A 26,971-nucleotide genomic window follows, 5' to 3' on the forward strand; every position below is an offset into this window, starting at 1 on the left:
GCTGTAGACTCAAGCCTAAAAACTGTGTTCTTTCACTTACATTTGAATAATTTTCCATTACAGTGACATTTCAACATACTTGTATTTAAAAAAAAAAGAAGCTATTTTTTCAGTCCCCGATAAATACACAAGTTCAAACTACACATACAGTAACTTTGCTTTCGGTTGTCAGTGTTAAGACGCTGATTAGTTTGGGCTCAGACCTGTCTGCTCCGTCATGGTCTTGATGTCATTTTCGAGCTCACATGACTCAGAGGGAAGCTCATCATATGTACGACGGTAAAAAAGCGAGTGGCCAGAGTAATGAGGACATCTCCATGATCATCAGCTGCTGACTCAACACTTAGGAGGCAAGAGGGAAAAAGATTACATTAGATAAATTTCACTTCAGCAGCAGGTGCAGAGAGACACTTCAGACATGTTGCTTACTGGATCCACGAGCTTGTGATGAGAGCGGAGGGGAACAGGCGATGGTTCCATCCAAGGACAGGATGTTAATGATAGACGTCTGCAGCTGACTCAGTATAAGTACTATCTAAAGAGAAACAAAGTGAGACCTGTGACATAATTGCATAATGATACACTGTATAGTACTTACAAAATGACACAGAAGCACAGTGAAGGTGCTGCCACGAGGCATTCAACTACACACAAAGAACAACTTGAAGATTAAGGATTTTGCCCAAGGGCCCTTAAGTGCGCATACATACATACATGTACACAAAGACCCTTAGCTTTAATGTATACATGATTTACCGCAAGGGCGTAGGTTTGGTCTCAGCTTTGGTAGGGACAATACCCACCCCCCCCCCCCCGGCCCCCTGCTCACCACCATCACCCCCTAACCCACTCATACCATTAGACGCACAAGTACAGCATAATACATAACATATGATGACATAATGCTGAATAATTTAACACTTTATTTACAATATTAGTGTGTAGGCAAACAAACAAATAGCTTAATTGCACCCAAAATCACGAATCTATTCTATAGGCCTACACCTGAGAGAACAAGACAACAAAAAAAAATACTTGTGGAGCTAACAAAAAACCTAATTTGCCAAAAAAAAAAAAAAAAGGGATTTCCAATGATATATATGGTGTATTACGGTAAACGTAAGCCTGTGATGTCATAACGCAGAGGAAAAACACGGAAGTTTCACACTAGTGCGCCGCTGATTCTCATTACCGTAAGTTCTCATGTAAGCCCTCACTCTGAAAATTTCAACACTGACAGCAAGCCAAGAACCCGTGCTTTCCAACAGTGTGCTATATGTTGCATATATTACGGTAAAGTGCGTTCGGTGACTTTTGAAAACGAGGGAAAAGTATGAAAAAGAGCGCAAAAGTGACAGAAAAGGACATAGACAGACAGCAAACATAATGTAGTATTTTTTTGAGGAAAAGGCAGGGTATTAGTGTCATTTGTGAAGGTGTGTGCAGTTATTTTAAGTGTGGCGCACAGCATTGTTCGCAACCCCTCCCCCCCGCCCTTCTTGTTTTTCTGCACCGGAGCAGTGTTGCCAGATATGAAATATGAAACTATCGTACCAAAACCTCAAAATTATCGTATTTGGGAGAAATTATCGTACACAAACAAAACGCATACAACGTAGGTATTTTAGCGTTTTTTTTAATTTACAAAGAATTTATGTCACATTTTTAAACAGTAATTATAGTAATGGGGAAACTATGGCACAAAAAGAACGCAAATGCACAAGCAAATGCACTACCAGACTGTGAAGTAACACAAACGTGTTAATTACCAGACTAGAAAGAGTCGAATTCAACCTCGAGGTCGCTGTCGTCATCCGATGCCATGGACACTTGTGCAGATTTTGTTGAACACAGAAAAAATGTTGACACCTCCATCAAGGAACTTGAACTTTTTTTTTATTTTTCTTGTATATCTCTTTGCTCTTGTGTTTTGTTCGTTTGTTATTGCATTTGTTGAAATACAGTTTCGAGAAAAAAAAAAAAAGATGTTGGTTGGGGAATCTTCCTGTCCTGTCCTGCAGAGATTGGATGGGAACTCATTACTTTGTATGCGGAGGGGGCGGGCTTTCAAATGACTGTCCCGGCAGCCCAAAGCCAGCAGCAGCCCTGTGTGTGGTGTGTCTTTGATGCCGCCTGAGTGCAACACCTGCAAAATGATTCTTGGGTGTCAGAGAGAGATGCGTGTTTGGGCAACCAACTGAAATTATCGTACATATTGGGTTTTTTCCCATTATAGATCGTACAGAGGGCAAAACTATCGTACAAATACGATAATTATCGTACATCTGGCAACACTGCACCGGAGCCACCCATCCTCTGCGCTCCGGGACCTCCCACTTTACAAATGAAGCACTGCCTGCCACGAGATGCGCTTTGTTTACGTCCATGTGAGAAGAACGTGAGCCAATGAAATTGCAACATGGGTAACCCTGTCACTCTGGCACGTCGAAAACACAAAACGTGACGACTAAAATTATAGTATCGAGTTCGCAAAAAAATAGTGAATGATTTTGTTATATAAACAAAAATGCTAAATATTGGTAGGGACTATTTTGCCATCCCCAAAATATTGGTTGTGACTTGTCCCTATGGTCCATATGCAAACCTACGCCTCTGATTTACCCGCCACTGCTGCAATGGCGTGTGAGTCCAGAATTTAATTATCAACATCCATTGTTCACTGTTATTACCGAATATCCCTAATTTCTCCAAAAAATATTAGTCCTATCAACTTTCCATTTTCACGGTGTTCATCCTTGACCCAAAATACAAACGGCAAATGTCAGCTCTCCCCATATCCATGCACGCATACTCATACACAGAGGCCACTTGGCTTTTAAAATATATTTACAAACCACTGCCCTTAACACTGAACTGTGTGTGCGCTCCACTGCCCGTTGGTGTCTTTTCTGTGTTGAACTGTTACGTCCTCTGTATCTCACCCCTGCATCCTCCTTCATCTGTCTGGTTCTCTGGTCTGTACGTGCACCTGCTGTCGTGGGTCACTGGTCATGTCCATCACCATTTCCCCTGTCTGAGTTCTGTGGTGGTCACGCCCCCTCCTTCTGTGTGAGCTTGGTGTGCGTGTTTGTTCTGTCACCTGTCTGATCGTGTGTGTAATGTTAGTGCCTGGTGTTTGTGTGATCATGCGTCGTGTCTTCCTGCTTTGTGTCTTGGTGTGAATCCCTCCAGCGTCTGTCTCTTGCATATGTCTAGTATCATCTAGTGTGGGCGTGTCTCTGTCCATGATTCCTCTGGGTCTCTGTGATGTTACCTATCAGTGTTTTTCACATTCCAGTGTTTTCGATTTTGGTTCTTGCATTTGTTGTTTGGTTCATTCTGTGTCTCTGTTCAAGAAGTATTAATCATCTTATTTGCTTTCTTTAGAGGTAGTATCTTATTTTGTGGTATTTGCTGCCCCCTTGTGTTTCCTTTTTTGTTAGTACTTGTACCTGTCGTCTTAATTATTTTCAACTGTGTGTCATTAAGTAGTAGTATTTAAGTCACTTCCGTTTGGTTCATCGTTGGGGTTTCATTTTCATTTGTTCCTGCATCTGTTCATGGTTTGTTGTGAGTGTTCCAGTGTTGTTGATTGCACTTTTCTTGTCATCGTAAACTGTGCATGAGCTGTGTGCGGCAGCATGCAAGTGCGCAAGGAAAATTTTCAAATGTTCAAAATCTCTGGCACACATTAATTTTGTGACCTAGACGTGAACATTGTGCAATCTATTCAAAAACACTGTGTCACTGCGAGTCAGTGCGTCTCATTGCCGCAGCACAGCGCATCTGAACGATTATGAGGAGGTGGTGTTACATCTATAATAAACATAATTTTACAGATACATTATCTAACTCATAACAAGGAATGAAAATGCAACTGTTTTACCAATCCATTACAATACAGATATTACAAATTATTCCCTTTGAGACTATTCCAAATGCTTTCTCCACCGCATGACATGCACGAGCCAAGCTGCAGCTGCAGATAATTTTTCTGTGATTCTGGTTGCGATGAGAGATGGTTTCATAACCCAAGTTCTGAGAGCAATTGATTAATCCTCTATGAAATTATTATTTTATCTAACGCGGTAACCAGCGGCACAAAGCGTGGCATCCACGCAGAACAAAGCAGGTTGCATTGACATGATAAATTGTGCGGAAGTGCGGGGATTAGGGTCCCTTCACACATAATACGAATGTGGCTGAATTGAGCATGAAGCAGGAATTGTATGCAATACGTGTAAAATTGTAGCTGCCTCTAACGCCTCATACACCTGCTGCTACAACTATTTGAACACACCAGCGGCTGAAAGACAGAGTGTGCCCTGTGAGAGCCCATTCGAACCCTCTCGCGGCAGGTGTCGGCAAAATTCCAGGTGACACACACAAACATCTAACACCACTCACTTGGCACTTAGAAATGTGTGGCCATTCACACTGTTAGCACGAAAATAGTGAGCAGACGATCCCTTTAAAGCTGGCTGTGAAATTTGTCTAAGTGCCCCCACAAGTGTGGCATTGCACAACAGCAAGGCACATGTGGCGTGCCAGAGTGTCAGCTCCCCCCGCAACACATGTGCCATGCGTGTGAATCGCGTATGTGTTGCGCTCCCCCCCATCCACAACACATGTGGCAGATGTGTTGTAGATGTGTGGAGGGTAATAACTAAATAGCAGTAAAAATAACTAAAAATGAATGATCACATAACACAGACACAGAGTGACACGCTGGTGTGTGCGTCTAACTGACACGGGGTGTGGCCACCGACAGCTGCAGCTGTTGAGATCTCTGGTTCTGGACGTCATGGCTGGGGAACACGTACCATGTTTGGACGGACATGAACTTACAACTGTCCACTGTGATGCAAGGTGTGTCTGCTTGCTGTCCTCATGTGGACATACATAAAACATATATCGCTGTTGCGACAGACTGCAGTGAGCGAGCACACGGCACGCACATTGACAGGCTGCCCCAGGTGTAAAAAAGAGAAAAAGAATAAATATGAAACTGTGGGAGGTGGGAATATTCCAAGGAAAATTTAAAGGCACACAAAGCGCATTTCTATGACAAGCACTGGCTTCTGTGCTATGATGAGGTTGGTTCAAGTCACATTGCATAGTTTATCACCTCCTTGCTACCCAGTATCACATGTTTTCATGTAATAATCACAAATGATTGATCTAGCCTGATTTACTCCACTATCTACATTTTGTGAAGTACCCCTTGGAGAAGACATATAGGATGTTGTCTTACTTGATAGAATGCATACTTGGGAATAATCTTGAGGCTCCTCAGCTTGCTGTTTGTATTGTTAAAAAGGATGGCAACAGCCCAAAGCGAGGTGAGAGTAAGGACACCAATAAATGGGTTAATCCATATCGATGTACCAGTGACTGAGAGCTGAAGAAGTGAAGAAAGATTATTATGGACTTTAAGTTGAGAGTACAAGGAGATAATGCAGAAAGATTGTGCACAAACCCACATCTGAGGGGTCAAAGTTGTCATTGGTCCACAATATGATGGCGAGGACAGAGAGTACTGTCTTTAGAATGGCATACTGAAGAGCTCCCAACTTCATCAAGAACAACATCCGCCTTAAAAAAAGATATACAATGACACACAATACAAAGTGCAGCTGACACACATGGTAAATAGGTTTGAGTTATTTGTCACAAACACTTTGTGAGCCATTAGACAGAAATACCGTGACATGGGCACATGGGGTAAACAGAGGCAGCAGCAGCAGCATGGTCCTGTGTTGATCTTGAAGGTCTTGCCAGAAAACCTTTTCAGAAAGGCTTCAGTACCTCCAAACTCTTCAATTATCAGAATCATAATCTTGTAAACCACCACTGCAAAATAACTGCACACATAAACACTGCTTATACACAGCAACCACAAAAGAATTACAGTGCCTTCCAAAAGAATTGGGCTATTTGATATTTCACACATTTTAATTTGTTTATGCTATTTCAAATACAAAAAGTAAATCAGGCTTCCTTATATTCAACCTCAAAGCAAATCTCTACAGCTTGATATAAATTAATTAAAAATATAAAAGCCAAGATGATGGGTTGCATACATAATGGGCACCAAGACACCAAGACACCCAGACAACTCAGAAGAAGTTACAGGCTTCTGTGGCTGTTAATGGAGAAATTGTGCACAGTGCATGTTTTGCATTTTGCATCACCAATTATACAACTTCATGATGAAGTGGTACAGAGGAGGATTTTCTTAAAAAGAAGACCTGAAAGTTCAGCTACAATTTCCCAGAAGGTACATCTGAGATGCAAGCCTAGATTTAATGTTTTGGTGAAAGAAAATCCTGAGATTATAATCGAGAGCACTGGTCATCCATTTGTCAAAGCATTTGCCACTTTAACTAAGGTGCTTGGGACCAAATTTACCAAACTTGCCTAATCTGTGTATTAACTGTGTTGTGGGATCAATGTCTACAAAAATCAGATTTTCATGTTTAATAAAAGTAGGGGAAACAGTTTGAATGTTTTTGCCAAAGTGTATGTAAAATTATATCTGAGTTTGCTGGCACAACCTACGCTACTACGTATTATCAGGATATGATAGGACACATACCAGTTAGAGGTCATGTCTGTGAACATGGCAGCTCTGGGAATCCACATCCCAAAACAAGACATAGTCGCAATGACCTGAAACAAACAAAAAGTACAAAAGTGAGTATTAACAAAGTATTAGTGCAATCAGTGCTGAAACAGTACTCAGGATACACTAATATAAGGTGTATCTTCTATTCTGATGTGAAATTTCTAAAATATAATTAAAAACTGTGACCTCAAGACACTTGACATAATGATTTAGGTAATTGGGTGACTTTATGATTACCAGTTGTGTGTAATAGAGACTCAAAAATACTACAACCCAATTAAATGCCTTAAACCATTTATTTACCTCACATCATTAAATTTTAACAATGATAATAATAATAACAATATAATAATCAGTTTGAATTGGTAAGTAAAACCAACTTGATTGGTTTGCTATACCTTAACTTATGTGATCTAATAACTGAAATTTTTTAAGTATTTTGCATATATTTACATTGTCACTCAAAATTATTTCAAATATATACATGTTGAATGTATATGAGTTAAATTAAAAGTTTTCTTTTTTACAACATTAGTCTAAAATCATTGTTAAGCCCTATAGTCAGCTTGACAAGTGCGTCATATTCGAGAAATCCTTATTATTGTTGTTATTATTATTATTGGGAGCAGTAAATTTGAGTGAATTAACATCTATCCAGGGTGTTAGAAAAATCCACAAGAGTAAGGCAATAATGTCAGCAACCTACTTTGTGATCTGCAACTCATTAGTGATACAACGAATCCATGATTATCAATGTTGATCCAAAGTACACACACACACACACTCACACAAATTAAAAAAAAAGTCCTAGGCCATTGGAAAGTCATTGCAGCAACACCAATAACATAGTCTTGGCTCCATATACAACCCCTGGCAAAAATTATGGAATCACCGGCCTCGGAGGATGTTCATTCAGTTGTTTAATTTTGCCTGAAGAGAACATGTAAATTTCCACAGTCATTGATGATATGGGGCTGCATGTCAGGTAAAGGCACTGGGGAGATGGCTGTCATTACATCATCAATAAATGCACAAGTTTACATTGATATTTTGGACACTTTTCTTATCCCATCAATTGAAAGGATGTTTGGGGATGATGAAATCATTTTTCAAGATGATAATGCATCTTGCCATAGAGCAAAAACTGTGAAAACATTCCTTGCAAAAAGACACATAGGGTCAATGCCATGGCATGCAAATAGTCCGGATCTTAATCCAATTGAAAATCTTTGGTGGAAGTTGAAGAAAATGGTCCATGACAAGACTCCAAGCTGCAAAGCTGATCTGGCAACAGCAATCACAGAAAGTTGGAGCCAGATTGATGAAGAGTACTGTTTGTCACTCATTAAGTCCATGCCTCAGAGACTGCAAGCTGTTATAATAGCCAGAGGTGGTGCAACAAAATACTAGTGATGTGTTGGAGCGTTCTTTTGTTTTTCATGATTCCATAATTTTTTCCTCAGAATTGAGTGATTCCATATTTTTTTTCCCTCTGCTTGGTCTAAAAAACTAACCGTTACTGCCACAATTTTTTTCCTGATTTCTTATAATGTTTCTTAAAGCCAGAAAGTTGCCATTTGAAATGACTTTAGTTTTGTGTCTGTGATCTGCTTTTTTCTACAAAATTAAACAACTGAATGAACATCCTCCGAGGCCGGTGATTCCATAATTTCTGCCAGGGGTTGTAGGAATCAGGATCTACGAGGGGCGATGAAAATCTTTTGAGCCTGACCCAGAAAATGTAGGCAATGGTTCTCCATCTTTCACTTTCTGAGAAACCAACATTTCTCGAGAATGTGTGATGCCTTGACTCAATGGGTGCAATCAATCAACACTTTAGTTGTCATTGTCAATAACACAGTTATAAGTAACAACGAGATATCGTTTGGAGAACCACGTCCTACGTTTTTTGGTCAGGCTCCAAACTTCTCAATCGCCCTTCGTACCTCAGTAAACCTTACCGGTGCTGCACCATTGATCCAGATGATGATGGTCTTCTTGGGGTAGGGCAGTTTTTTGTATATGTAGACACACTGTTCCAAATACAGCAGCAAGGAGATGCAAGACATGAAGGTAAGTATGGAGTAGAGACAAACTCCAAACACACTCAGCTCTGATTTAAAGAGAGGAGAAAGGGAGAACAGAGGATCACATGAGAGAGGGGTCAAGGAGGCATTCTATGTGAAACAGTTGAAACCCAGCCTTAACCGGGGAGGGGGTCTGAGAAATGCTTTGTCCCATTTACAATGGGGTACTGGGGTACAATGAGGTCAAAGCAGTTTCAGTCTTTTGTTCATGGTAATGAGTCATTCACGTCATCAGGAGAGTCGTCAAGGGAGCCATCAGGAGAGGCATCCATCCCATCATTAGGAGGGACAGCTGCCCTGTCATTAGGAGGGTGCTAACTAGACCACAATAGGTGCTAATTAGAGCTATTGTTTAGTCACTAGCCTATAGCAGTCTGCCTCTCGGTAGGAGGGGTCTGGTTAGGTTTAAAACTCCAGCTTTTGTGGTTTCTGTTTATTCTTCTCTACAAGAGTTAAGACAGAAGTCAGACTACCAGAGCAAGAATTTTAGCTGAGAAAGATTCTGCGATTTGAAGCGAAACGTCCTCGCGTCAAGCAACCCAGTCCAGTCGAAGATTCAAGCTTCTCTACATGAGGAAAAGTTCAATTAAACATCCCCGTTAAAAAAAGAATGAGATAAATCCAGTGCAGATGTTTGTGTATTTTTGGCATGTTGCTCACTTGGTACATTCAGTGTCAGACAATATTACCATTAGCTCAGACTTTTGAAAAGGTGATTTCATCAACAAACACGAACATGAGTAACTTACGACTTATCATGTCAATAGCAAGCGGTGGCTTTTGTAAACATGCGGGATCAATGCTGATGTTGAGATTTTCCTCCATGGTACACAAAGTTTCCTCCTGTACAACTTGAATAGAAAGAAATTTTTAAAAGCCTTCGTCAGATTTCTGTCTGAGAAGCTGAACAGTCTACTTCTCTTAATCATGTCTTACTTTGAAGTATTACATTCTTTTGTACTTTACCCTTGTAGTTGGCTTGTAGTTGAATGAACATGAGATGACATACCTCACAGCAGTCCACTTGTGTTGTTATTCATTCACAGGTTTGTATCAGAGTGATTCAAATAAACCAAGTTCAGGGCTTTTATTAAATGGGTGAGACCACTGAACTGAGTCAGGATAACTGAACTTTGACAAGGTGTGTTTGTTTCCTCGCCAGTAAAAAGTAAGAAGACATAAACTAATAAAGAGATTGGCTTCAAGATCAACCAATGAATTTTTTTTACAATTCAGGGCCTCATGTTTAAGCTTCTTCAAAGTTTCCATTTATTTATGTCTAATTTCACAGCTTTTTGAAAAAAAAAAAGTTACATGATGATGAGTGGTGTGGACCTGAGAATGTGCTTTTTAAGTTCTACAATCTAACTGCTGTTAAACAGTCTGAAAATAAAGATTTCTATCATCCATCTAAAATGTATCAACCATCCTGCTGCGTTGTTGAGAATTTAAATTTTTTAGACTGAACATTCTAACATTCCTTTATTTGTGCCCAAATTGCCATATTTAGTCATTATTTTCATGTTATCCAGCCACAATTTTTAAGTTAAATAGGTCATAAGTCTGCAGTACACAAATCTAGGTCAGGTGGCATCCTAAAAACAGACATTAAAGTTTGCTGGAAATAATACTCCAGTAGACACTGAGGTGAGGCATCAAAAATAAAATAAAACAAGAGCAACAAGAGCAGAGATTTCTGACGTTCGCTAATCCAAATCTGGATCGCCTTCAAAATTCAGTGGAGTCTTCCATGCCCTAATATCTATCGGTGGTGTAAATTTGGTGAGAATCCGTGAAATATTTTTGACAGAATCCTTCAAAGCCTATATAAAGTGAAATCTTGATCCAGAATCCGAATCAGAGATCACCTCCAAAATTTAATGCCCTAATATCTATCTGTGGTGAAAATTTAGACAAAATCTGTGTAGTAGTTTTGATGTCATCCTACTAACAGACAGATAAATCAATAAATGGCAATTATTTTATTGCGTGCTTGGCGGACGTAATAACAATATACAGTATATACCACACGCATCAGGTGCTGACGCTCTCAAGTTGACAAAGAAAAATAAAAGATGGCACAGGGAGTTGTGAGAGCATATTATAAGCTACATTAACGAAAAAAAATGAGTGATGTTTTTTAGTTTTTAGATATAAACAATGCTCTTAAATACTCCTAGGTTGTGTCTATTGCCCTTTTGTTTGTTAAAATTAAACATAAGCATTGGACCCAATTTGGCAAAGCCTTTCAATTCATCAAAGCTTCATATGTCAAATGGTTTCAAAGGAAAGCTCAGTTCTGCATCTTTTACAACTCTTACACAGCAAAGGAGAGTTGCTCAGGAGATACCCGTGAGGTCATTCACCTTTTCCTGTTGGCATGTACCATTGGCCAACCCTGCACCCAGTTTACCACATTACTGTCACATGAAAATTGAACTACAGCCAAAAAGCTGTCACTCATTCACAGCTCACATCCTACAGCATGCAGTTAGTGTCAAAACACTCAACAGAAGTCTGATGTTGCAATCATCTTGAAAAAGTGAAGAGCAGTAAATATTTCAAGAAAATGTAACTACTGATGAGATTTTATCTTCGTACCACCAGATCCTTCTCCCTGCTTTGTTGTGTGTAGCTGCTTTTATAACATAGTTAAGGTTTTAGCTTTAATATAAATAAATAAACTGTAGAGACTCAACAGTCACTTTTATTTGTAAGACTGAGCGTTGCACATGCAACATGCCGTCTGAGCATTACGTATGTACATTGCATTTTATTTCACAGCAATTCTCCAAATAACAAACACTACGCATAAGTAAAGGCTGAACCAAGTGCTGCTCCAGTGGTCGCACTGGCAGCAGATGCATAACCATGTTTCTGTTTGTATTATTATATTGTGCATATGGGTTAAATACCATAAATCAGCTGCTGACTGAGATCACAATAAAGAACAAGACTTGAATGGTTTTCCAATAAATTTATTGTTACATAACAATGCAGATGATACATCATATGTGAATAATTTTAGTTTTCAAAAGTGCTATTTTAAAAAAGCAATTATTACAGACAAGGCTCAAAAATGCCCTTCTGCACAATTTCAAAAATGTACTCTAACCTTTCTCAAGTAAAAAAAAACTTTTATGCTATAGATGTAATTCAGGCTGGTCTCGATCCTTTCATTAAATTTGATTGACTCCACTATCTAAAACATCCAGCAAATGGATCCTCCCTGGAATAGATGAATAGTCTTCTTTTATTTTTCTGTCAGCTGCCCCCATTTTGTTTAGAGTCACCACAACAGATCAAATGTCTCCATCTCTGCCGAGCTGGCAATATGGATTTCTGATTTATGCAATTTATATATTGATGCATATGGCAAATTTGACACTGGATGTCTTTCCTAACACGACTCCTGAGCTACAAGGATTAAAGAAAAAAATAAACAATCTGCACATTTTGATGGTGGGGGGAAACTGGAATACATAGAGGACACCCAAGAAGGCACAGAGAAACTGCACAGAAAGGAACATGGCTGTGGTGGGTTTGAGCCCTGGCCTTTCTTGGTTAAAGACAAGCTTCAGCTTCAGTCAAGCCACATGTTGTCTGTCATTTCCACTGAAGGGAATGCCATAAAACAATCATCATGAGTGAAAAAAGGAGCTTCTGTGATTACACTGCTCTCTGATCTCTGGTACTTAAAGTGCATCTTATCTGTCCTCCATCACTGAGAAGAACATAATGCAACAAAAGTATTTGACCTTGCTGCTATTCAACCCTGAATGGTTTTACAGTGGTTTCATTTTGTGCACCAGCTTATGCTTTCTAATACATTACATTATCAAACTGGAAAAACAAGTGGAAAGAGGAGAACAGATTTAATCCATGACATATAAAAAAAATACATATCAAGACTGGTTCAATTTATCCCAAAACAAACGACATACGTTGAGTCAAGCCTTTTAGCAGAATAAATAGCAAGAAAACAATATGCTTTCTATAATATATTACTATCACAAAAAAGCAAAATAAGCATCAATATTACAAACAAGTTATTACCACTATAAACAACAAACAAGAAAATATAATTTTAAATAATTAAAAAAACATGAAAATTATTCAGTTGCAAATATTTACAGTGGGTTATAATAGCTGCTGATTTATTGGTGATCTATCTAGATTACTTTAATTATTAGGAATGAGATGAAATCTCTTTATCTGGAGTTAAATTTGCCTTGGTCCTCTTATCAGTTCCCATTACTTATACTGTATGCTTGATCAAGATTTTCACAGCAATACAATAAATATTCTAAAATTGTAAACAGAACCTTGCAAAATGTAAACTAAATAACACAACCTGCAAACTGACTAATTTCACTTCAGCGAAATATCGTAAAACTGATATACTGTACATGTTCTCTGTGTTGACATTTTGGACCATTTTAAGAACCTTTTACTCCAGCATTAATCTCTCACAACACAAAGTCAAACATTCCCGCAGTCAAAGCTTGTGATTAATACTGTCAAAAATCAACGCTCACGATGAAGCCGTGACTAATCTGAATTTTAAAAAAAGAAGCCGCCCAAAGGATTTCAGAAGCTGCAACTGAAAATGTAATAAATGGAATGTTTTTGGCTAACAAATACAGTGTTTGTACCCCTTCTGGTGACACACTTCTGTAGTATAAGAAATCTCTGAACTACTTCGCTAAATTTAGTAAGACCAATAGTGTAAATTGGTTAAAACACACAACACGTCCAGTTACATACAGTAAAAGATCTTTGGCTTGTAACTGTTCTGCCAAAGACAAACACAGGTCAGAAGAAGGCTCTTGTGGAGATGCTGATGGTCCTCATTTAAGGCATCAAAAGCATAAGCTCACTTATTTACAACCCTTGTCGTATCAAAACAATGTCAATAATCAAGCCTCTGAATATTTGACTCACCTTTGATGACTGTTCATATGTGAGAACTTTTAATGACTTTAATCCATGAGTATCAGTATACGAGTTGTGACCCTGGAGGTAATCCCACTGTATGTTCAAAATAGCAACAAAATAACACAGTCAGCCTACTTTATTATCATTGGTATGTTACATATGTTACTGGTACAAAACGTGAAGAAAAGACCACTTTGGTGGTGGTGAGGTGTTTTTTTTTTCTTAAAAAAAACAAAAAAAAAAACACCTCACCACCACCAAACTGGTCTTTTCTAAACTCAGCCACATGGGGTGTGCAGCCAGTACATTCTGAGTGCCGGTCCCAAGCCCGGATAAATGAGGAGGGTTGCGTCAGGAAGGGCATCCGGCGTAAAACAAGCCAACCCAACTATGCAGACTCAGAATCGAATTCCCATACCGGATCGGTCGCGGCCCGGGTTAACAACGTCCGCCACCGGTGCTATTGCCCAACAGGGTGCCGGTGGAAATTGGGCTACTGCTGGGCGAAGACGACGAAGAAGAGGAGGAAAACATTGCCACGAACAGCGGGAGAAGAAGAAAACTACAAGGGTGGAAATGAGAGTGGGGACTTTGAATGTTGGTAGCATGACTGGTAAAGGGAGAGAGCTGGCTGATATGATGGAGAGGAGAAAGGTAGACATATTGTGTGTGCAAGAGACCAAGTGGAAGGGAAGTAAGAGCAGGAGCATCGGCGGTGGGTACAAGTTGTTGTACCATGGTGACGACAGGAAGAGAAATGGTGTTGGGGTCATTTTAAAGGAAGAGTATGTTAAAAATGTGTCAGAGGTTAAGCGAGTGTCTGACAGGGTGATGAGTGTGAAGTTGGAAATTGAAGGGGTGATGATGAATATCATCAGTGCATATGCCCCACAGGTAGGTTGTGAGATGAAGGAGAAAGAAGATTTCTGGAGTGTGTTAGATGAGGTGGTGGAGAGTGTGCCCAAGCATGAAAGAGTGGTGATATGAGCAGACTTCAATGGGCATGTTGGTGAAGGGAACAGAGGTGATGAGGAAGTAATGGGTAGATATGGTATCAAGGATAGGAATGGGGAACGACAGATGGTAGTTGATTTTGCAAAAAGGATGGAAATGGCTGTGGTGAATACCTACTTTAAGAAAAGGGAGGAGCACAGGGTAACATATAAGAGTGGAGGAAGGTGCACACAGGTGGACTACATTCTTTATAGGAGATGCAAGCTAAAAGAAATCACAGACTGTAAGGTGGTAGCAGGAGAGAGTGTCACTAGACAGCATAGGATGGTTGTTTGTAGGATGACTTTAGAGGTAAAGAAGAAGAAGAGAGTGAGAGCTCAACAAAGGATCAGATGGTGGAAGCTGAAGGAGGAAGACTGTTGTGTGAAATTTAGCGAGCAGGTGACAGAAACACTAGTTGGAGAGGAAGCAATTTTGGACAACTGGAAAAGTACTGCAGATGTGGTGAGGGAGACAGCTAGGGCAGTACTGGGTATGACATCTGGACAGTGGAAGGAAGACAAGGAGACTTGGTGGTGGAATGAACAGGTCCAGGAAAGCATAAGGAGAAAGAGGTTGGTGAAAAAGTTTTGGGATAGTCGGAGAGATGAAGAAAGTAGACAGGAGTACAAGGAGATGCGGCGTAAGGCGAGAAGAGAAGTGGCAAAAGCAAAGGAAAAGGCATATTGCGAGCTGTACAAGAAGTTGAATAGTAAGGAAGGAGAAAAGGACTTGTACCGATTGGCCAGACAAAGGGACAGAGCTGGAAAGGATGTGCAGCAGGTTAGGGTGGTAAAAGATGCACATGGTAATGTGCTGACAAGTGAGGAGTGTGTGCTGAGAAGGTGGAGGGAATATTTTGAAGAGTTGATGAATAAAGAAAATGAGTGAGAGAAAAGGCTGGATGATGTGGTGAGAGTAAATCAGGAAGTAAAAGAGATTAGCAAGGAAGACGTGAGGGCTGCTATGAAGAGGATGATGAGTGGAAAGGCAGTTGGTCCAGATGACATTCCAATGGAGGCATGGAAATGTCTAGGAGAGATGGCAGTAGAGTTTCTAACCAGATTGTTTAATAAAATCTTGGAAAGTGAGAGGATGCCTGAGGAGTGGAGACGAAGTGTGCTGGTTCCTATTTTCAAGAACAAGGGTGATGTGCAGAGCTGCAGTAACTACAGAGGCATAAAGCTGATCAGCCACAGCATGAAGTTATGGGAAAGAGTAGTAGAAGCTAGGCTTAGAAAACAGGTGAAGATCTGTGAGCAGCAATATGGTTTCATGCTGAGAAAGAGCACTACAGATGCAATGTTTGCTTTGAGAATACTGTTGGAAAAGTACAGAGAAGGACAGAAAGAGTTACATTGTGTGTTTGTGGACTTAGAAAAAGCTTATGATAGGGTGCCAAGAGAAGAGTTGTGGCATTGTATGAGGAAGTCTGGAGTGGCAGAGAAGTATGTTAGGGTAGTGCAGGACATGTACAAGAATAGTGTGACAGCGGTGAGATGCGCAGTCGGAATGACAGACTCATTCAAGGTGGAGGTGGGATTACACCAAGGATCAGCTCTGAGTCCTTTCTTGTTTGCAGTGGTGATGGACAGGTTGACAGATGAGATCAGACAGGAGTCCCCATGGACTATGATGTTTGCAGATGACATTGTGATCTGTAGTGAGAGTAGAGAGCAAGTTGAGTCTAGTCTGGAGAAGTGGAGATATGCTTTGGAGAGAAGGAGAATGAAAGTCAGTAGAAGCAAGACTGAGTACATGTGTGTGAATGAGAGGGAGCCCAGTGGAATAGTGCAGTTACAAGGAGTAGAAGTGGTGAAAGTAGATGAGTTTAAATATTTGGGGTCAACTGTTCAAAGTAATGGAGAGTGTGGTAGAGAGATGAAGAAGAGAGTGCAGGCAGGGTGGAGTGGGTGGAGAAAGGTGGCAGGAGTGATTTGTGACCGAAGAATATCAGCAAGAGTGAAGGGGAAAGTTTACAAAACAGTAGTGAGACCAGCTATGTTGTATGGTTTAGAGACAGTGGCACTAACAAAAAGACAGGAGGCAGAGCTGGAGGTGGCAGAGCTGAAGATGTTGAGATTCTCTTTGGGAGTGACAAGAATGGACAAGATTAGGAATGAACATATCAGAGGGACAGCTCAGGTGGGACAGTTTGGAGACAAAGTCAGAGAGGCGAGATTGAGATGGTTTGGACATGTGCAGAGGAGGGACCCAGGATATATAGGGAGAAGGATGCTGAGGATGGAGCCACCAGGCAGGAGGAGAAGAGGGAGACCAAAGAGGAGGTTCATGGATGTGCTGAGAGAGGACATGCAGGTGGTTGGTGTGACAGAGGAAGATACAGAGGGCAGGGTGAGATGGAAACGATTGATCTGCTGTGGCGACCCCTAACGGGAACAGCTGAAAGACAAAGAAGAAAGAAGGTGGTGGTGAGGTGTTTTTTTTTCTAATATAAGTTCTTATACACTCTAAAAACTGTTACTGTGTTCTACTCAATTTTTTTTTTTTTTTTTTGGTGAAACATTTTACACGTAAAAATATTGAGTAAATTAAAAAGGCTGTGAAATCAAAATTCCAAATATTTTGAATGAAATTTACCAAGCAAATTAATTATATTTCATGAAATATAATTTGTTAAGCAAAGGCTAATTTATTCCAATGAAATAAACTCAAATAATAAATGTAAAGTTAAGACAAAAATAACTGTTACATTTTTAGGTATTTCATTTGGTATATCCAACTCAAACAATCAACTGACTGTGTTTCAGAAAAGTCAGTATAGCTGTTTCTTACTGTGATATACAAAGCCACTGAATTACTTTTTAGAGTGTATGGACTGGACATCAGTGTATAAAGTTAGTTCCAGTCAGTTTGTTTGTCAGATGTAGCTCACTGACAAAGTCCCCACATTAATATTATAATACCACCAGGAACATATCTTTTTTAAAGTTAGGAGAAAAGCAGTTTAGAGTTCATTTAAGCTTCTACTGCAGATGTAGCAGAGCAGGGAGCTCAGTGGAGTAGGTGATGGATTGCTAATACATAGAAAAGAGTTTGATTCCTGATCATGGTGCCTGTCTGTGCTCTTGGACAAGATACGTCATCAGCTTCACGGTACAGTATTTGGGGATAAGCACAGCATCAAAGGGCCTCAGAGCCTGTGTTGGACTGACCCTATGGTCAGATTTGCTAAAAATTAGGGCAACAAGCAGATGGCGGTGATCACTGATGGGCGTTTCCAGGCTTGGCCAACTCACGGTAAAGGTGCCCTGACACTTGCACGACTTTGATCTGCACAATTGCACACACTTCATTGTGACGATCCCACCCGCTGTGTTCCCAGCTAGACGCCATGCTTTGTTCTGCTGGATGTCATGTGTTGTGCGCTGGACGCTGTGTATATAAAACAATTATTTCGTAGCAGATTAATCATTTTCTCTCTGAGGTGGCTGCTGAAAACACCTCTATTCACTTCTGGAATCACAGAGGAATCTACAGCAGCAGCTTTTCTCTCTCTGTCATGTGCACTTAATGAGGTGGAGAATGCATTTGGAACAGTCTAAAAAGGTAATGTTTATACTGTAATAGCTTGGTAAAACAGTTGCATGGGCATTCCTTCTTATAAGTAGCTGTAAAAGTACATTTATGATAGATTTAATCTCTCATTATAATTGTTCAGACGAGCTGCACTCTGATGCAGTGCACTGATGCAGTCACTCGCACTCACGCAGTATTTTTGAATTGTTTGTGCAATGTTCACTTGAAGTTCACGTAATTAATCCGTGATGGAGATTTTGAACATTTCAAAATTTTCTTTGCGCACGTGCACGAAGCTGCGCACAGTTTACAATGGTTTACAATGAGTTTAAGACGGGTTTACTCTCCTGCAGGGCAGAGTGCATGCAAGTGTCAGGGGGCCTTAACTCTGCATTACTGTGCATAATGTTGATAGCTTATAAAGGAAGCAGAAACCTGACACTGTCGGGCTTTTCCTCCATGCTTGATTGTTTGATGGAACCAAAGTTCAATTGATTTCTTTCAGTACAACGTGTACCGTGTTGATACTCTTGTATTGATAGTTGGCTTGCTAGCGATATCTTGTAAATCAACACAGAAGTATTATCTGGTTACAAAAACAAGGCTTTCAGATTTAAGTGTTTATTTGTCATTAACCTTTACAAAATATAATAGAAAAAATGCCAAACAGATTTATACAAAAATACAGCTGTCTAGGAGCGTATTCCATTGTCTTGGATTATTTTGTTCAAGCAACCAACGAACCAACATACGTCACGCACCGTGTCACATCGCTCTGTATTTTGAAAAAATAGATTTCTTGTCTATTTTTGCCCCATTAAGCTGATGGCATATTGACCACTTATCTGTTATAAATACTGTAAAATGCAGACTCTAATTGAATATTAATGGCAGCTGGTCGCTTTGGCTCTGTGTCTTGTAGCTAGGTTGACCGAGGTGTTACTTGTACTGCTGACAGCCTATTCCTTTTACAGAGGTTTTTCTAAAATGGGAATCCTTTCACACAATGCAGTTGTCAAAGGTGTGTAAAACACTCAAAGGCTTGATTGGTAACCATGTTTTAATATGACTAGGATTGTAAAAAGTGAACTTGCCCTTTAAATGATTGATGTGATGGTGACCTGCACAACAGACAACAAACTACAAATCAACACAAAAATAAGTCAAAAGAATAATAAAAAAAAATCACAGTATATCTAGTATGTCATTTGCATGTACCTGCTACAATTCATTCTCCACTGTCACTGTCTGTCCTGTGTCTGAAAGACAAAAAATAAGCCAAAATGCAAGTTTCAGAAACTCTTAAAGTCTCTTTGAGAGTAGATAAATCTGAGACAGATGAATGGGGATTTATCAAAACAAACTACAAAAGGAAAATAGTGTTTGTCAGAAGTTTATATACACACCGAAACATGAATATCATGGCAAAGAAAGATTCACATCCAGATCCCCACCAACGCCAACTTTGGAATTTTACTTCTAATAGTTTTAGAAGTAAAATGAAGTTTTACTTCTTGTGAGTGAAACAGAAGAAAACATGCTACAACATACCAGGTTTGTCTTTGCCATCATCATCAGCTGGGAACTGCGCATTATTACCAAGCACAGGAGGGATCGTCTCTCCATCAACGGGACTGAAATGAAAAATCACAGTAAAGTTTAGAATCCAGTACACTAAATTGAAAGGAACTGCAGCCAATATCGCCCCTGTTCCAGGGAGCAAAGTGGTTAGACAGGTGATATACGAACCTTCACGGGGGTAAAAAGCAGTTGGTTGATTTTTCAAAAACTAGTGAACATTACTTTTTAAAAGTTTGGCATTTGTATTAACAGGAATGCAAGACTGCACTGCTCTGGTTGGTATTTCAGGAAGAACAGGGTTGGATGCATAGTGGATGCAACTTTTGTCAAGACACTTATGATATAAAGACCGCATACCTGTCAAGCCCTTTGAGGGGTTCACCTTACTCTGGGACCCATCCGCCCTTACTGGGCCACTGAGAGTCTTACAAAGAGGGTGGCAGCTATCGACAACAGTTTTTTTTTCAATATTTATACCATTTGAATAGTATATATAACAACAGGCATCACTGTACTGCCTCAAGCAATGCTGGTTGCTGAACTTACAATCAGACAGCCACTAAATTTTGATCAACACTGAAGAACGACTACAAATAACTGAGCATTAGTAACTGAATTGAGTTAGTGTCTGGAACGCGTGACAAAATAGTAAAAACAAATTTCAATACTGAGAAGCAAAAAAGACTCCAAAACATAGCTGAAATTATCCGGATGTTTTCTTTTTTTTGCCTGGAAAGTACAGTCATTCAAACCAAGCATCGTGTTGCAGTTATCACTTACAAACCCAACCATGTCTGCCCATGGAAAATCATTCTGTGTTTAAGAAAAGTCAAGTTGTATATTATAATTGCCAATCTAAAAATAAAAACCATATTCTGCATATATAAATAAAACCTTGGGTATAATTGGAATGAGATCAATGAAAGGACAAAAAAACAACAGTTACAATGAATAAACTTCACAACATTATTAAATTTTATTGTGAAAATAGTGATTATTGTGATTTCAATTATCAAAATTGAGAACATAAAATTTGAAAAACAAAAAAGAGAAAACTAACATGAAGTAGCAACAAAGCAATTAGTTTTGAAATATTGATAGTGAAAAAAGAAAAAAAACTGAAAATATTTCAAAATCCCATTAAATGTCAAACACATGAATATGAATATGAATATGATATGAATATGAATCATTGTCTTACGGGATCTAAGACCATTTCATTTTTAAATCTATCCATTGAAGGTTAAAATGTGGATGAAAGACATCATGGATCAAACATTTTTAGACTGTATTAAATGTGTTGGACCTTCATGAGGCTGTCAAATTAATGATCTTTAAAGCCGACCAGAGCGTGAACACCCGTAAAAGCAAAACTCCCATATTTGAGATTTAACACTGACAGTTATTAAAGCAAGTTAACTTTGGTATGAAAAGTATTAATATGTATGTTACCTGCATGTGTCACAGCGCAGCAGGAAACATTAAGGAGGCTGTTTTATTCCTCAGAGTAAGAGAACAAGTTAATATGCACACAGGTGATGCGCTGACAGGATTACTTGGCATTCTTGAACATAAATAAATAAACCTCTGGTCTGGTGCTGTTTAAACTGTGCAAAAAAGTTTGCAAAGGCACAGACATCTAAAACAGTTATTGCTCTCCAAAACTCTATTTACAGACCAAATGACTGACATCAAAACAAAAATGAACAATGTTTCCATAATAAACCAACAACAACAAAAACACAACTTTTAAATTTTCACCCTGTACAGGGTGAAAAATGACTTCAGCGCATACAAAATATGGGCAAACCGTATAGACTGACAGCTATGAAACCATATTTTCCAGACTATAATTCACCCTTTTAAATTTGTTTGGCCAGTCCTGTGACTTATATTTTGAAGCAAGTTATATGGGTGATTCTTAGACTACAGGCACTTATTATGTCCTTTGATCATATTGTATGAAAAACAGAAAAAAGAGGAAATTTCACACTTTTATAGTTATCTTTACAATGAAAGTGTGTTAAGAAATTTGTTCTAGTAGTCTATGATGACTTTTTCACCTTTTTTCAGCATCATTATATGCAAATATTGCCGTTTTGTGCTTGTCCCACACCCAGACTTTTAGTCTTCAATGATAAAAATGAATGATAAAGAAACTTTTTTCTAATGTTTTAAATATCTCTGAATAAAATATCAGTAAAATAATCAAAACATAATTGGGGTATTCAATGTCATACAACTGTTGTGATTTTTTTTAAACAAACTGTAGTTGTCCCACACTATTGCCGTAATTTCCACAACAACACTGTAATGTCCCTTTAAACAGTTTGTATGAAAGACTGTTTGGGTAGTTTTTATGGAGATAAACAGTGACATCAGAGCACATGTATATAGCGCCAAATCACAACAAACAGCTGCCCCAAGGCGCTTTATATTGTAAGGCAATGGTGTGGTGGAAATTACATTTACAAGGCCAACAGTGCCCGTAGTTAAAGAATCACCCATATGTCAAAAATACTGCATTATCATCTATGGCCATAAGATGGCACCATCTACACACATGACAAGTTACTCCTGTATACTGAGGTACTGTCTGATCCACACTCCAGAGCAGAAGGTGGCAGTAAGTAATTTGGGTGCCTACCACTGTAAAACAATTAAAAGAAGAAGCTCTGCATACATTAAGATGTTTTGAGTAGAGCTTATCACTGTGCTATTGTTCCATTCATTGTTCCAAATTTATTTTGCTTCTTGTTGTATGAAGCAGTGCATGACACTAAATAACAAAAACAAATGCAACTTCTAGACCAATGCAGTAGAGCAGGTTACTGATTGGCTAAGAAGCTGGTCTGCCAATATGTAGACCTGGGTTCAAATCCTGCTCATGCTACCTGTCTGTGTCCCTGGACAAGATTATATATATATATATATATATATATATATATATATATATATATATATATATATATATATCATGGAGGGGTCTGAAATTTTCATCTTAGGTGCATGTCCACTGTGAGAGACATAATCCAAAAAAATAAATCCGGAAATCACAATGTATGATTTTTTAATAATTTATTTGTATGTTACTGCTGCAAATAAGTATTTGAACACCTGTGAACATGGGGGTGATGTTTCCACCCCCATGCTTCACGGTTGGGCTCTATTCTGGTCTCATCTGACCACATGACCTTCTCCCATGCCTCCTCTGGATCATCCAGATGGTCAGTGGTGAACTTCAAACGGGCCTGGACATGTGCTGGTTTGAGCAGGGGGACCTTGCTGCCCTGCAGGATTTTAAACCATGACAGCTTCATGTGTTACTAATGTAATCTTTGTGACTGTGGTCCCAGCTCTCTTCAGGTCATTGACCAGGTCCTCCTGTGTAGTTCTGAGCTTTCTCAGAATCATCCTTACCCCACACAGTGAGATCTTGCATGGAATCCCAGACCGAGGGAGATTGACAGTCATCTTGTGTCTCTTCCACTTTCTAATAAATAATCATAACAGTTGTTGTCTTCTACCAAGCTGCTTGTCTGTTGTCCTGTAGTCCATCCCAACCTTGTGCAGGTTTACAGTTTTGTCCCTGGTGTCCTTAGACAGCTCTTTGGTCTTGGCTATGGTGGACAGGTTGGAGTGTGATTGATTGTGTGAACAGGTGTCTTTTATAGAGGTAACAAGTTCAAACAGGTGCAATTAATACAGGTAAAGACTGCAGAATAAGAGGGCTTCTTAAAGAAAAATTAAATACTCATTCAAATACTTATTTGCAGCAGTAACACAAATACATTATTAAAAAATCATACATTGTGAAGATGAAAATTTCAGAACCCTCCATGATTTCTAAGTGGAGAACTTGCAAAATCGCAGGGTATATATATATATATATATATATATACATATATATATATATATATATATATATATACATACACACACACACATACATATTAAAGGATTATTAACAGGCTGTGAGGTCTGTATGGGGAAATATCAGACTGACATGTTGTCATGAGCGAAAAACACGGAGGTCTAATATCCCTGTACAGACCGAGCAAGTGAGTGGTTTTATATATATATATATATATATATATATATATATATATATATATATATATATATATATATATATATATATATATATATATATATATATATATACACACAGTAACAGTATCGCCCGAATATGAAAGCTGCTAACGGCTTGTAGTCTTGTTCGCTTCACCTCCATGAAGAACTTGCTAGCAGATGGTCTGGTTGTTAGCTGGTAAAAAGCTTTCAATCTGTGTGTTTTTTTCGATGCTGTTTACTTTAGATATTTATGGAGTACACTCATGTCCAACTTGCTTTTTCTTAAAGCATTTTTAGCTTCTGGTTTGTAAAGAAAATACGTGTTTCGAACTAATTATCATGGAAACTAGTCCAATATGGGGGAAAAAAAATAATATATATATATATAGAGAGAGAGAGAGAGAGAGAGAGAGAGAGAGAGAGCGAGAGAGAGAGAGAGAGAGAGAGAGAGAGAGAGATTCTTTCTTTTTCTCTAAATGATGCATTCTTGGACAGATGTGACTAATGCTGTGATGTGATATGTAGTCATGAAAATATGGTAACCACTTGCAGTGCTGAATCAACTGCAAAACAGAGTCTTGAGAAGTTACCTTTGTCATATTTATGAACCACAGCCCACACTTTGAAACAACTCCCATTTCTGGTTAGATTATAATGACAGATTGGTAATAACAATCAAAAGCCAACCACTTAAAACATGAATAAAATCCAAAAACAGACCAAGACCAGGCAACAAGCAAATTAAAAACAAGGCTGACGTTACCAATAATTGGACAAACCGGAGAAGGAAATAACTGTTGTCATCATACACATAAAATATTTTCTAAATATAATTTTAAAGCATACTAACCTTTTGCCGTTTTGCTGGAGGACATTGTTAGCTTGTTCAGGGTCTATATGCACCAGTCTGGTGACAAAGGAATTGCCATCTCCCAAACTGATCAGACAGACACAGTGGAAACATGACCCAACATGTCAGGAATAGGAGGACATTTCTTGTTCCGTTATTATTTTGGCATAATTTGTGTACAGGTCCATGCAAAGAAGCACAGGACTAGTTCATTTTTTTCATCTTCGTAACTGCAAATGTTAGTCATAGTCTTTCAAAGCAGATTCACCTTGAGAAAACAGGAAACATCCAGTACTTCACTTCGTCCCCAAACACCTCGGCTACATTCCGTCTGAAGCCCAGAGAAAACCCGTTCTTGTCTGGACCATTAATAAAGATAGGAGCCCTTAAAGCCTCTGCAAAGAGACAAGAAAAACAAACAAAAACAACAAATATTAGCTACAATCTCACTGAATCACTGGTGATTTTCGAAGAACCAAAGTGGATCATGTTGAGTGCTAGCGAAGAAATGTTAGCAAAATGAAAGCGTTACCTACCTATAGTGGTTCTATTCTTTCCCACAAGCCATAGGTGGTAGCTGAGAAGGCACAAGACGCTTATGAAGAACAAGGCCGCCACGAAAAACAGAAAAAGGATGTTGAATTTCGTGTGCATGTCTGGCTGCTGTTTCTTGTCACTCTGCAAGAAAATGTCATAGGTTTAGCTCTCACAACAACTGACTCCAGCAGAAGTCACACAATTTTCATTTTATTTTCATTTTCATATATAATGTATTTTCTTTCCCAAGTACAAGATCTCACATTCAGAACCTGACAAGTCAAGTCACTGAGAATACAACAATCTCTGAATATTATCTGTGTTTATATTCTACCTTTTCAAAATAAGGCTTGCTGGAATTGCCTGAAATACCACCTCATGCTAGGGTAAAGAGAGATTTTTCAAAATCCACATTTTTCCATTAAGCATATTTTCAATTCATTACTTCAAATTGCACAATTTGGAGGGTAATGGAAAACCACCTTAAAGCATTTCATTTCTTGCAACTACTCTGTCTTGCTACAACTCAGCTAGATTTAATGTTGACAAATTTATTTCCAACTACGCCTTTGCTTCTTTTTGTCAAACACTTTAGACCAGTGGTTTTCAAACTGTGAGGTGCGCCCCCCTGGGGAGCACCAGAGTTCTTCAAGACTGTGTGTGTGTGTGTGTGTGGGGGGGGGGGGGGGGGGGGGGGGGGGGGGGGGGTTGGGTCTCATGAACCAGTTCTTTTCGAGAATAATTAAGAAATGATTCGAACCACCGACATCAATAGCCCTTTTTGCTTAACAAGTCCCTTATCGGTCCTTCAGAGCGGCCGTATTTTTTTGAGGGTGTTTTATAAGGAAAATGATCATTTCTTTACGTTGATTACACACCCTGTAGCAGGTCTGTAACGGCTCTGCTCGATTCTTGAAACAACGAAGCAGTGCTCCGATCCGCTGCTTCGTTGGTTCATTGATTCGCTGCTTTTCAGACGCGACAAGTCCGCTTCTTAACCCAAAGCCATTTAAAAATATCAATCGTGAGTCACTTTTGTGCGGATTAAAGTCACTAACTGGGACTCTTGTCTTGTTGCAGGCAAGAAATGAGAATCGTCCTCCATTCCACTCCAAACACTGCACCGCTCTCTGCCGAGACAGAGTCCAGTTGGAATTAATAATGTCAAAGTGAATCACCATTTAAATCAAATGACACCTCTTTCCAAATGTTGTAACACAGACAACAGACTAAAATGTTTTTTTTTCCTCCCAAAATGAGACGTCCTGCGTTCTTTATGAATTACATTGATGTTGACTTGCAGCTCAACCAGCTGAGCTCAGCTCAGAGGTATGGAGTGACATTCATGCCATTAATTTCTGAAAGGAAATGCTTTTGAGAAAAAAACTACAGATTTTGTTTATTTCCATTTATGTCCAGAGATCAAGGATCCAGTGACTAATTTCATATTTATTTACTTTAAGACTCAATAAAATGTTATTGACGTAGAAAACCTGTCAAGCCTACTTTTAGTACACAGAAAGTACACAGGAGGTATTGATAAGGGAATCGATAAGGAATCGAGACGAAAAGCGAAATCGATAATGACATCGATAAAATCTTATCAATACCCATCCGCTATTATTTATGTTAAAATGTGTTAGTTATCCCAAAAACGTTTAAAAACACACAGAGATGTTTACATGTTTTTAAAAAAAATAATGTTTAAAATATGACAAAAGATAAAAATAGAATAGAAAGTTC

At 39.0% G+C, this 26,971-nt stretch overlaps 2 protein-coding genes across 3 annotated transcripts in view; both read right to left on the reverse strand.

Moving 5' to 3' along the window:
* Positions 1-250: 250 nt before the first annotated feature.
* Positions 251-9,638, reverse strand: LOC117516586 (organic solute transporter subunit alpha-like). The gene is made up of 8 exons (XM_034177448.1): positions 9,465-9,638; positions 8,590-8,741; positions 6,599-6,672; positions 5,706-5,864; positions 5,484-5,595; positions 5,255-5,401; positions 430-535; positions 251-342 (listed from the first exon to the last, which is right to left on the reverse strand). Exons 1-8 carry the CDS (start codon positions 9,538-9,540, stop codon positions 266-268), a joined length of 903 nt encoding a protein of 300 aa, XP_034033339.1. The 5' UTR covers positions 9,541-9,638; the 3' UTR covers positions 251-265.
* Positions 9,639-19,137: 9,499 nt separating this feature from the next.
* LOC117517457 (palmitoyltransferase ZDHHC15B-like) overlaps positions 19,138-26,971 on the reverse strand; it is a 46,398-nt gene continuing 38,564 nt past the window's right edge. Inside the window, exons 8-13 of one of the 2 annotated variants that reach the window (XM_034178478.1) lie at positions 25,228-25,369; positions 24,960-25,086; positions 24,692-24,778; positions 19,738-19,820; positions 19,405-19,445; positions 19,138-19,326 (exon numbers count right to left, since the gene is read on the reverse strand). In XM_034178478.1, the coding sequence (XP_034034369.1) occupies positions 19,408-19,445; positions 19,738-19,820; positions 24,692-24,778; positions 24,960-25,086; positions 25,228-25,369 (477 nt within the window). In that variant the 3' untranslated portion in view covers positions 19,138-19,326; positions 19,405-19,407. The remainder of the gene's footprint in view (positions 19,327-19,404; positions 19,446-19,737; positions 19,821-24,691; positions 24,779-24,959; positions 25,087-25,227; positions 25,370-26,971) is intronic. The other variant, XM_034178477.1, reaches the window with a different exon arrangement.

The sequence above is a fragment of the Thalassophryne amazonica genome, chromosome 9, assembly GCF_902500255.1.
Source record: "Thalassophryne amazonica chromosome 9, fThaAma1.1, whole genome shotgun sequence".
Classification (NCBI taxonomy): Eukaryota; Metazoa; Chordata; class Actinopteri; order Batrachoidiformes; family Batrachoididae; genus Thalassophryne; species Thalassophryne amazonica.

What these genes read in the sequence shown, in the direction of transcription:
- LOC117516586 (XM_034177448.1), bottom strand. Translation starts at nt 9,540, where the DNA reads ATGGAGGAAAATCTCAACATCAGCATTGATCCCGCATGTTTACAAAAG. An exon ending in TGCTATTGACATGATAAGTC is followed by an intron (nt 8,742 to 9,464) that starts GTAAGTTACTCA and finishes TCTTTAAATCAG; the next exon opens with AGCTGAGTGTGTTTGGAGTT. An exon ending in ATCACAAGCTCGTGGATCCA is followed by an intron (nt 343 to 429) that starts GTAAGCAACATG and finishes TTGCCTCCTAAG; the next exon opens with TGTTGAGTCAGCAGCTGATG.